Source organism: Camelina sativa, chromosome 7 (assembly GCF_030686135.1).
Source record: "Camelina sativa cultivar CO46 ecotype springtype chromosome 7, ASM3068613v1".
In the NCBI taxonomy this organism is placed as follows: domain Eukaryota; kingdom Viridiplantae; phylum Streptophyta; class Magnoliopsida; order Brassicales; family Brassicaceae; genus Camelina; species Camelina sativa.
Genome location: NC_141886.1, coordinates 23253072 through 23264074, shown reverse-complemented (window position 1 = coordinate 23264074; position 11003 = coordinate 23253072). Strand labels below are relative to the sequence as shown.

The 11003-nt window shown below is 38.3% G+C and overlaps 2 protein-coding genes across 2 annotated transcripts; both read left to right on the top strand.

The window, feature by feature from the left end:
- The first annotated feature begins 873 nt into the window (after positions 1-873).
- Positions 874-4422, top strand: LOC104701759 (multicopper oxidase LPR2). Its single transcript, XM_010417498.3, has 4 exons — positions 874-1429; positions 2607-3731; positions 3814-4143; positions 4218-4422. Exons 1-4 carry the CDS (start codon positions 1181-1183, stop codon positions 4269-4271), a joined length of 1758 nt encoding a protein of 585 aa, XP_010415800.2. The 5' UTR covers positions 874-1180; the 3' UTR covers positions 4272-4422.
- Positions 4423-4551: 129 nt separating this feature from the next.
- On the top strand, positions 4552-6245 carry LOC104701758 (myb-related protein 308). Its single transcript, XM_010417497.3, has 3 exons — positions 4552-5327; positions 5443-5575; positions 5672-6245. The coding sequence occupies exons 1-3, from the start codon at positions 5288-5290 to the stop codon at positions 6090-6092; spliced, it is 594 nt and encodes a 197-aa protein (XP_010415799.1). The 5' UTR covers positions 4552-5287; the 3' UTR covers positions 6093-6245.
- Positions 6246-11003: the final 4758 nt, after the last annotated feature.

Sequence of the window (11003 nt, the reverse complement as noted above, 5' to 3'; positions counted from 1 at the left end):
AACAAGTATTTGTAAATCATATAACTAATAACACATAAATTTGATAAGTATTTTAAAATAAATGATTGAATAACACATGATTTTTGTTTGTATTTCCAAATCCATTAAACTCATAGAACCAATAACCCCACCTTAAAAGAGTATTTATAGCAAAACATGGAAAGCCCTAAAACATAAAACGACAAGATAGAGAGGAGGTTTGGGAATCTTCTGAAGCGTGCGAGACGGGTCGTTCTAGTCGCATGTCTGGCGTGGTCGGTCGAGTCGAATGTCATCTCTTCTAGGTATGGTGGGTCGAGTGGGATGACATCCATTCCGGGCGTGATGAGTCGAGTGGGATGACATCCATTCCAGGCGTGATGGGTCAAGTGTGGATGCCGTCTCTCCTGGGAGCGTCGGTCGAGTCGCATGACGTGAATCCTGGGAGCGTTGGTCGAGTCGCATGTCTTGAATCCTGGAGTCGCATGTCTGGAGTCACATGATGTGAGTCCTGGGAGTAGTGCTAAGGCTTCATTCGGCTCCAACAGTCTGGACATCTTCTAAATACCTGAAATACTCCAAAATGCACAATACAATGCATAATTTATGCAGAACTACCTAAGTATGCATTCTATGCAAAAGAGACTAACAATGATGCAAAATAATAAGTAATCCTAGTTAAATGCATGATAAATATATGCTAAAAAGAAAGAAAATATAAATATATCAAATAACATTGGATTTGAGAAGTGATTTAAAAATCCTAAGTTGAATAACAAGTGATTTGTTTTTTAAATCACAGATCCTCCAAAATCCTAGTTTGAATACAGCCCTTAGAAATATAAGATATTTTGCTTAATAGTACAAATTAATGGAAAGTCTTGATATCGACGAGTTTTCTTTCTGACCGACCACATTAAGTTAGTCAATAATACAAATCTTGCTTAGCCCACTTATTAATAACCCATTGGAAAACACAAAATCCTAAAGAAAGGAGCAACTCAAGAGTCAAGAGATCGAAAGCCAAGAGTGACAAAGTTTATTTTACACCACACACTCATTATATGTATAAATACACAAAACCCCAAAGAACTTCTTCAACTTTCTCTCCTCAACTTTTTGAGTATTCCACACATACAAAAGCAAACACACACACTTGACTTTTCTCATATTTCGACAGCTCGTGAATTAGGACAAAGACATGGAGCCTATGCCTTCTCGGAGGATAATGACCAGAGGCATGTTGCTGCTAATAGTAACGATGGCATGGCTCGTAGCCGGAGACGCCGACGCAGGAGGCAAGAAGCAAGAGGAGCGACTGTTCAATCTCGAGAAGCTAGAGATGTTCGTTGACAACCTTCCCCATATACCCACTCTTCATGGCTTCCACTCCGTAAATGGCGTTCTCAAACCCAAATCTCTTCACATCGGCATGTTCTTCAAGAAATGGGTATTTCTTTCTTAACTTATTCCTCATTTCGATTCTTTCTTTCTTTCTCATTGTTTCCTTATTTGGTTTCTTGAAGCTCATTTTTTTGGTATGATTAAATTAAATTTACAGCCTGTAGTCGTTTCTCATTTGGATTCATTCCTTTTTCTCGGTTATTTCTTTCCTTCTTTGCTATGTTTTATTTTTTTGCTAGAGTCCTTTACTATGTTTTCTTGAAGATATTTTTGGTATGTTAGAAATTTTTTATTTACAGTCGATCGTGAAGACACATCATCTTCCTTTTATGTCCAGAAGCTATAAATGGCCAAAATATTTAGATAGAGATGCATATATCCACCATTTAGTGATATACACCTGTATTACATGCAGAAAAAAATATATTTGTTGGCCAAATAAATAGACTAAATTAATGTTAAACCTGATTAGTGAAGCTAATCGCTTTTTTACTTGGCTACGGCTCTTTAGGTTGTAAAGTGATTAGAATAGGTTCTCCTTGTGTTCACACTCTTGTCCCCTCAATTATTTGTCGTCTTGAGAGAAAAAAAGTAACAATAGTAGAAGTGTAGAACCGACGAATCAATGCTCATTCTTTTGTGACTCGTCGTCTTGTCCTCGAGAATATACTTTGCCCTTCACCAGATGGATATTGATTATCTTGTATCTAAACTCATTAATGACTGAAAATTAATGTATTAAATATTGGAAATCGTATAAATTAGTGAAACTAGTCGCTGTTTAGTTGGCTACGGCTCTTTGTTGGTAAAGTGAATTAGAATAGATAAAAAAAAAAAAATTAGAATAGATTCACCTTGTGTATTTCACTCTTGTTTGTCCTATCACTTATTTGTCCTCTTGAGAAAAGTATCTTATGTTTTAGTACTGACGAATCAGTGCTGTGTCTTTTACCACTAGTCAAATTTAATACTATTGTTTGTTAGCTCTTTAAGTTTTGTTTATCGATACATTATACTTTTAAAAAAATTATAAAATCTAATGATTATTTGATAGAAAGTTATTACCCACTAAGTATATAATTATGAGTGCTTTTCTACCTTTGGCCTAGCTAATTGTGCTCTGCTTCTTTAAACTATTTAACTAATCGAATGATTTGAATGTTTGAAAATTCTCAACCACTTTCACATCCACTGATATGATTTAAACTTATTGTGAAGTGCAGAAGTTCCACAGAGACTTGCCTGCCACGCCAGTGTTCGCATATGGTACATCGAAGCGTAAGGCAACAGTTCCCGGACCTACAATAGAAGCTGTTTATGGCATAGACACCTACGTGACGTGGCGAAATCACCTTCCTTCAAAGCATATCCTCCCTTGGGATCCAACAATCTCCCCGGCAATCCCTAAACACGGCGGCATTCCCACGGTGGTTCACTTGCATGGAGGCATACACGAACCAACCAGTGACGGTAACGCTGATTCATGGTTCACCGCTGGTTTCAAAGAGACAGGATCCAAATGGACCAAAAAGAATACGCATTACGTCAACAAGCAACAACCTGGAAACATGTGGTACCATGACCACGCTGCTGGTTTGACTAGAGTCAACCTTCTCGCCGGTTTGTTAGGTGCTTACATTCTCCGCCATAGATCCGTTGAGTCGCCGCTTCGGTTACCCACTGGCCGAGAATTCGATCGTCCTTTGGTCATATTTGACCGAGAATTCCGTAGAGATGGCTCCATTTACATGAACGCCACCGGGAACAACCCCTCCATTCATCCTCAATGGCAGCCAGAGTATTTCGGCGATGCCATCATCGTGAACGGAAAAGCTTGGCCGCGGTTAACCGTACGCCGTAGAAAATATAGATTCAGAATCATAAACGCAAGCAACGCAAGGTTCTTCCGTTTCTTCTTCTCCAACGGTCTTGAGTTTATCGTCGTCGGTTCAGATTCAGCATATCTATCGAAACCGGTACGGGCCAAATCGGTTCTCCTCGCTCCATCGGAGATCATTGATGTTGTTGTTGACTTTTCGAAATCAAAGTCAAAAACAGCAATCCTAGCTAACAATGCACCTTATCCTTACCCCTCCGGAGATCCAGTCACGGAAGAGAACAGCAAAGTCATGAAGTTTAAAATCAAGAACAAATCTGAAGTTGATACATCGACCATTCCGAAGAAGCTAATCGAATACCCTCCTGCTCACATATCAACCTCCGCACGTACACGTTACATCGCCATGTTCGAGTATGTATCAAGCGCTGACGAGCCAACGCATCTATACATCAACGGTTTGCCTTACAGTGCTCCCATAACAGAAACTCCTAAAATCGGCACCAGCGAGGTATATATATTTTAATATATGTCACACAATTTTATAACGGTCTGATTCATATATTTGATATTTTTATAATCATGTAATGAAGGTGTGGGAAGTGATCAATTTAACTGAGGATAACCATCCGTTGCACATTCACTTGGGATTGTTCAAAGTGTTGGAGCAAAAGGCTTTGGTGAAGACGGAGGAGTTCACGGACTGCATGACCAAGAGGAACGACGCCGTCAAGTGCAATATCAACAAATACGCAGTTGGGAACAAAACCGCGGTGACGGCGCACGAGCGGGGATGGAAGAACGTATTCAAGATGATGCCGGGACATGTAACGAAGATCCTCGTTAGATTTTCTTACATTCACTCCAATGATTCTTACTCCTTCGACGCTACTCAAAAGCCAGGCTATGTCTACCATTGTCACGTAAGCTATGTCTACCATTGTCATTTTTTGAGCTTTTTCTTTTAGAACTAACTATACAATTTATTGAATTGCAGATATTGGATCACGAAGACAATATGATGATGAGGCCCTTTGCGATGGTCAAGTGAGAACAAGAGTATCTCTCAAGAAAATGCTAAATGGTTCCATACTTCAAAAGAATACGATTTAGAATTACGAATGCGATCATGTCTAGAATACAAAGGAAATTGAGACTACATAAATATCGAAAAAAAACTTATTAATATATTTTTTTCTACAGTTGATGGTTAGTCTATTCTGGCCTAACATTTACAGGATTTAACGGGCCCAATAACAAAGAAAAATTGCTTCTTATTTGATGTTTGATTTGTGGTGGTAGGTGGTAAGTGTAAGAGAGGGAAGAGAGGTGAGTGAAATGGAAAAAAAAAAATCAAAAGTCCTACCCACCAGTCAAATTCCTAATTGAATGCTTATGTTTCTCCCTTATCTGTTTCTGAACTACACTCTTCAATCCGTCTCCTTCTTTTAATTTTATGGTTTCCTGTTATAATTTTCTCTTAATTTGTTTTATTTCTATATCATTTGGAAACTTCTCATCTTTATCAAATAATACATCCAATTGATTTTAAGCCACTCCCTAAATATCTTATTTGTCTTATTCTTGCTTGATAACATATTTTTTTTTAGTGAATCTTTTATTGATAGTTTGATACCATCCACACACAAATATATATTTGTTATTTTTTAAAAAAGATCCATACATATATTTTAACGAAAATGTGGATAAGAGAGAGATTTGGATTGCGACGTATATCCACATTTTAAACACTACTACTACCTTAGTAATAATATCTACTGGAAATGAACAAATATGGGACCAATTTTTATTTGTTTGATCCTCTAAAATGTAGGACCAGTTGACAAGGTTGATGTGTTCTTCTTGTTCTTCCTCGTTCATTAATATTTTGATTATAGCATGCACGCTTCTCTCAACCCACCAGTCCAAGTCAACCTTCTATCCTCTGTCATCCATTCCCTAATTATATATATGTTTATCAGTTGCTTCTCGCAAACAACCTCACAATCAATCAACAGTTCAGAAAACACAACTCAAGTACCAATCTAGCTCACTTTGAATAAGGACATGAACAAAATCCCCCTCCGCGCTCCCTCTTCCCCTTCAGGTAACTATTTTCTTTTGAAACAGTAATAATTGTGTGTTTTTACTATTCATAGATCACATATACATGAGGGAGTTTAAGTTTGTGAAATTTGATCCCTATTCGCTTTTTTTTTAAGGAATGCAACACCGTGGTAAGAGATTTCGATTGAGAGGGAGAAACTACGTGAGGCCAGAAGTAAAACAAAGCAACAACTTCTCAAAAGATGAAGACGACCTCATCCTCAAGCTTCATGCACTTCTTGGCAATAGGTTCTTTTATTCATTCCTCATCTTCATTAGTTTAGTATTAATTGAATGTAATGTGAATGTGTGACAGTTAAAATTTGTTGGTACTTTGTTTTTCAGATGGGCATTGATAGCGGGAAGATTGCCTGGACGAACCGACAACGAAGTTAGGATCCATTGGGAAACTTACTTAAGGAGGAAACTCATCAAAATGGGAATCGACCCAACCAATCATCGTCTCCACCATCACACAAGCTACATTTCCAGACGTTACGTCAAGTCCTCGCATAAGGAACATGAAACCAAGATCATCAGTGATCAGTCTTCTTCGGTATCCGAATCATGTGGTATAACATTTTTACCCATTTCATGTACCAATTGCTCGGAGGATAGTAATAGTACCGGACAAAGTCGTTTGCCTGACCTCAACATCGGTCTCATCCCGACCCCGACTTCTTTACCAGGTCGTTGTCTTCAGGACTCTAGCGAATCCTCTAAAAATGGTTCAACAGGTCAAGAAACGCTTCTTCTATTCCAGTAAAGTTGATATATTTCTTTGTAGCCATCTTTCTATATAATGTTATAATATTCACTAGAGAGATATGTTAGTCCTGATATGGACCGGTTGTTCGTTGAACAACTATTCTATTAAATTTCTGGTTTCGTTTTCAATGAAGTGAAATGATTACTAGTACCTAGTAGTAAACCGTTGATAACCGACCGACGATAACTGAATTGGATCAATCAAGCTGCAAGAAATTAGCTAATGGAGCTATGAATATGCGGTGCACATTGACGGGAAGCATTAGTTAACTCTCTTAAAATGGACAAGTTTGTTCATCTCCTACCAAACTACACTTTACTCTTTACGCAAAAGCAATCTAAAACACTCTTTTTGCAAAATGGAATCTATATATCAATATGAAAATTACTTACGAAAGATATAAAGGAAGCAAATTAATATACTTACAAAACGAAAAGAAAACATATCAACTTAAGGTTGTCTTAAGCATGGAGACTATAAAGTCAAATATTAGCTCATCAGCTAGTATAAATTAAACACCATGAAAACGAATTAATGCTACATTCTATTTGAGATTTACTCTGGTGCAGTTTGAGAAAACTTTTTTTTTTATATATAGAGAATTTGAGTTAATATTAATGTTACAAAAGAATGAAAATTCCTTTGACCAAAAAAAAAATGAATGAGAAATTCATGTAGATAAAGATGTCTTTAATCATATAGTGTACTGACATAAAAAGATAGGAACAAAGAGCAGCATACATTAGAATACAAATTGTAATGTTATTGTGTTTATATCAGTTAGAGAATTGAATTTTGTTTAAACAATTTGCACATGGTGCGTGAAAAAAAAAGGAAGTAAATTACCTTTATGTACAAACCGCTATAACATCATTTAGTATTAAACAGAACTGTATGACCAAAGAAAATGAATGTGTGGCAAGTAGAAAGAAGATTGTTTGCTGAGAAAATGGACCACTATTTATCATAAAGAACCATTAAAAGTTGTTTCTACTATTTCAGATCTACAACCATCAATGAAGTGGATTCCACTACTGCATGCATAAACTCTGATCTCACACCTTCACTTACATATCTATTATATTCACTTCAGTATTGTGTGGCAGTTTATATTGTTATTGATGAATTAATGTCAGGATTCTAATGAGGTCAGTGGAGAGTTGTGTGTGGATGTTGAAAGCAACATTCACATGCCGTATTATAAACTTCAATGTAGACATCTTATTTCTGCATATGACCAAAAAATTTACGAAATCAGCCCAGTCAAACCTTCCAAATACGTCTATGAAATAATGTTGTCTATTTTTTCAAGTTGTTAATGGTTACTAGATTCTGACCCGGACGTACCCGTGTGGGGTTGATTTTAAAAAATAAGTCTAAATTGTGCGGAAAACTAAGTCTAAACCATGTCTCGATAGCCATTCCTCTAACATATATAATATTTTCTTTCTCCGTAAAAAGCCGTCCCTCTAAACCCAAATAGTAAACACCTCCAGTTGCTCAATAAATCATTTTATCTCATTTATTAAATATATTTCAAGCTAAAATTAATGATGCAGGAGACGGTTAACTAGTTCTTTCTAGATATTTTCCTATTTTAGTGTTTTCCTTTTCTAATTAGGATTCTAGTAATTTTCCTATTTTATGCAGTAGGCTTTCTCTATAAATAGAGAGCTAGGTCTTATGTTTTGGACGACTATTATTCATTCTTATCAATCAAAAGTCTTGAGTTTTCGAGCTTTACCTTTCTGGTAGATTCCAGAGCATATTTCTTCAAGTTTGTCGCTTCCAAACTTGATTCTTTAATTATAGAACCAACGCTTGTTGTTCTAGTGCATTTCGACTGCGTCAAGTGGTATCAGAGCAGGCTTTTTCCTTCTCTTTTCGAAGCTTGATCAGCTATGGGTGATCGACCGTTAACCAAAGCCGACATGGAGGGTTTAAGAGGTGAACTCGCCAATTTCAACGCTCAGATGGCGGATCTGTTGACAGCGCTTAACAATCAGTTTGCGGCTTTACCCCAGCAGATTGCTAACGCGATACAGGGAGGAGGAGATCAAAGGGGACCAAATCCAAATCAACAAGGAGGAAACAATCCGGCTGTTGTGGTACCAGTTCGGGCCCAACAAGGTGGAAATAATCAACGACCCGGTGGAAACAATCGACAACAAGGCAGGCACAATCATGTGGTTGTTGACAATTCTAGCTCGGAGGAGGACTCTGAAGAAGAAATTGTGGAAGAAGAAGTTGAGCAAAGAAATCGTCAAGGAAATCATGACTATCGAGTCAAAGCTGATATTCCATCGTTCAACGGAACTATGGGAGTTGAGGAGTTCTTGGATTGGAAGATCGACGTTGATAGATTTTTCGAGGTCATGGAGGTTCCTGAGAATAAGCAAGTTAAGATGGTGGCGATTAGATTGAAAAAAACTGCTGCCGTGTGGTGGGATAAACTTGTTGTTCAAAGGCAAAGACAAAGGAAAGGACCAGTCAAGACATGGAGGCGAATGAAACAGCTCATGATGGAAAAGTTCTTACCTGAGGACTATGAACAGATTCTCTATAAGATTTATATTGAATGTGTTCAAGGAAAGAGGACCGTGACAGAATATACAGCAGAGTTCTTGCGATTCTCAGAGCGCAATGATTTAGAAGAGACCGAAAATCAGAAAGTTGCAAGATACATTAGTGGGCTGAAGAGTTCTATACAGGAGAGGATAGGTTTGCAAACTGTATGGACTATGCAAGAGGCTTCTAGTCTAGCTTTGAAAGCTGAGTTAATGGAAAAATCTCCTCGTACTTTTACTTCATTCAGAAGATACCCGCCCCAGAATAATTCTGAATTATCTGGAGATAAAGAGAAGAGTGCAATGGCAAAGGATACTAGCCTTGGGAACAAAGGAGCTGGAAGTTCTAACACTGGTTCTAATAATGCTCATCAAAGCAAAGCACCGATCCAGAAGCAAGGTAATAATTATGCAAGGCCATCCATCGATAAGTGTTTCCGTTGCCAAGGACAAGGTCATAAATCGAATGTTTGTCCCAGTCGAAGAACGGTTGCATTCTTAGAAGAAGAAGAAGAGGACGATTTTGCGGAGAATGATGAGTATGAGGGAGTTGAATTTGCAGAAGAGGAATCTGAGGACAGAATCAACATTGTTTTACAGCGACTGTTGCTATCATCCAAAGAAGAAGGACAACGCAAGAATCTGTTTAAAACGCATTGTTCTATTCAGAACAAGGTGTGCAATGTGATCGTTGACAATGGGTGTTCCGAGAATTTAGTTTCTCAAAAGCTGGTGGATTATTTGAAAATGCCCATGACTCGTCATGAGAAACCATATGGTCTCGGATGGGTGAAGAAAGGATCTAAAGTAGGGGTTAGCGAAACTTGCAAAATTCCTTTATCAATTGGTAAGCATTACAAAGAAGAGATAATCTGTGATGTTTTGGATATGGATGTTTGTCATATTCTCCTTGGGCGACCATGACAGTTTGATAACGACATTACGTACCGAGGACGTGACAATGTGATTATGTTTACATGGGGGACTCATAAAATTGCAATGGCTCCTGTTAAGGATTTTGGTAGTGTCACAAAGGAGAAGAAGTCAAGCTTCCTCATCATGTCATATGATGATAAAGAACTTGACAAGTCGGTTAAGGAATCAAAGTGTTTTTATCCAATTGTGATCAAAGGGGTGATGAGTGCCGTGACGGAGGAGACAACAACTCCACGTGAGGTGTTAGAAATTTTGGAAGATTACAAGGAGTTAGTTGCGGAAGAGCTGCCTAACGACCTGCCTCCTATGCGTGATATTCAGCATCACATTGACTTGATTCCAGGTTCTAGCCTACCTAATCTTCCCCACTATCGACTTAGTCCTAAGGAGAACGAAATTGTAAGGGACCAGATTGAAGATTTGCTGAGGAAAGGGTTAATCCGCGAGAGCATGAGCCCTTGTGCTGTACCGGTTCTTCTCGTTCCAAAGAAGGGTAATCAGTGGCGAATGTGTGTTGATTCTAGAGCCATTAACAAGATAACAATCAAGTACCGGTTTCCTATCCCTAGATTAGAAGATATGCTTGATGAGCTAAACGGAGCGAAGTTATTTTTGAAAATCGATCTACGAAGTGGATACCACCAAATTCGCATCAGGCCTGGCGACGAATGGAAAACTGCATTTAAGAGCAAAGACGGATTGTATGAATGGTTGGTGATGCCTTTTGGATTATCAAATGCTCCTAGCACTTTCATGAGGATGATGAATCAGATTCTTCGTCCTTTCATTGGATCTTTTGTAGTAGTTTACTTCGATGATATTTTGATCTATAGCAGAACCAGGGACGACCATTTGGGGCATTTAAAGCAGGTTTTGCAAGTTCTCCAAGAAAATCAGTTGTACGTGAACCTAAAGAAGTGTACATTCTGCACAAACAAGCTGTTATTTCTGGGGTTTGTCGTTGGTGAGGATGGGATTCAGGTGGACGAAGCCAAAGTGAGTGCAATCCAAGATTGGCCTGTTCCTAAATCCGTAACTGAAGTACGTAGTTTTCATGGTCTTGCTACCTTCTATAGAAGGTTTGTGAGAGACTTCAGTACCATTACTGCGCCTATTACAGAGTGTTTGAAGAAGGGAAAGTTTCAATGGGGTCCGGAACAAGACGAGAGCTTTGCATTGATTAAGGAGAAGCTTTGTACTGCTCCAGTATTAGCATTACCGGATTTTGATAAAGTGTTTCAAGTGGAGTGTGACGCAAGTGGCGTGGGAATAGGGGTTGTCCTGTCACAAGAGAAGCGACATGTCGCTTTCTTTAGTGAAAAGCTAAGTGAAGCACGCCAGAAGTGGAGTACTTATGATCAGGAGTTCTATGCTGTGTTTCGAGCCTTGAAACAATGGGAGCACT

Excerpts from the sequence above, each read along its gene's own strand:
- LOC104701758 (XM_010417497.3), top strand. The coding sequence starts at position 5,288 with ATGAACAAAATCCCCCTCCGCGCTCCCTCTTCCCCTTCAG. Across the intron at positions 5,328-5,442 it reads CGCTCCCTCTTCCCCTTCAG|GAATGCAACACCGTGGTAAG; the intron begins GTAACTATTTTC and ends TTTTTTTTTAAG. Across the intron at positions 5,576-5,671 it reads CATGCACTTCTTGGCAATAG|ATGGGCATTGATAGCGGGAA; the intron begins GTTCTTTTATTC and ends TTTGTTTTTCAG.
- LOC104701759 (XM_010417498.3), top strand. The coding sequence starts at position 1,181 with ATGGAGCCTATGCCTTCTCGGAGGATAATGACCAGAGGCATGTTGCTG. Across the intron at positions 1,430-2,606 it reads GCATGTTCTTCAAGAAATGG|AAGTTCCACAGAGACTTGCC; the intron begins GTATTTCTTTCT and ends TGTGAAGTGCAG. Across the intron at positions 3,732-3,813 it reads CTAAAATCGGCACCAGCGAG|GTGTGGGAAGTGATCAATTT; the intron begins GTATATATATTT and ends CATGTAATGAAG.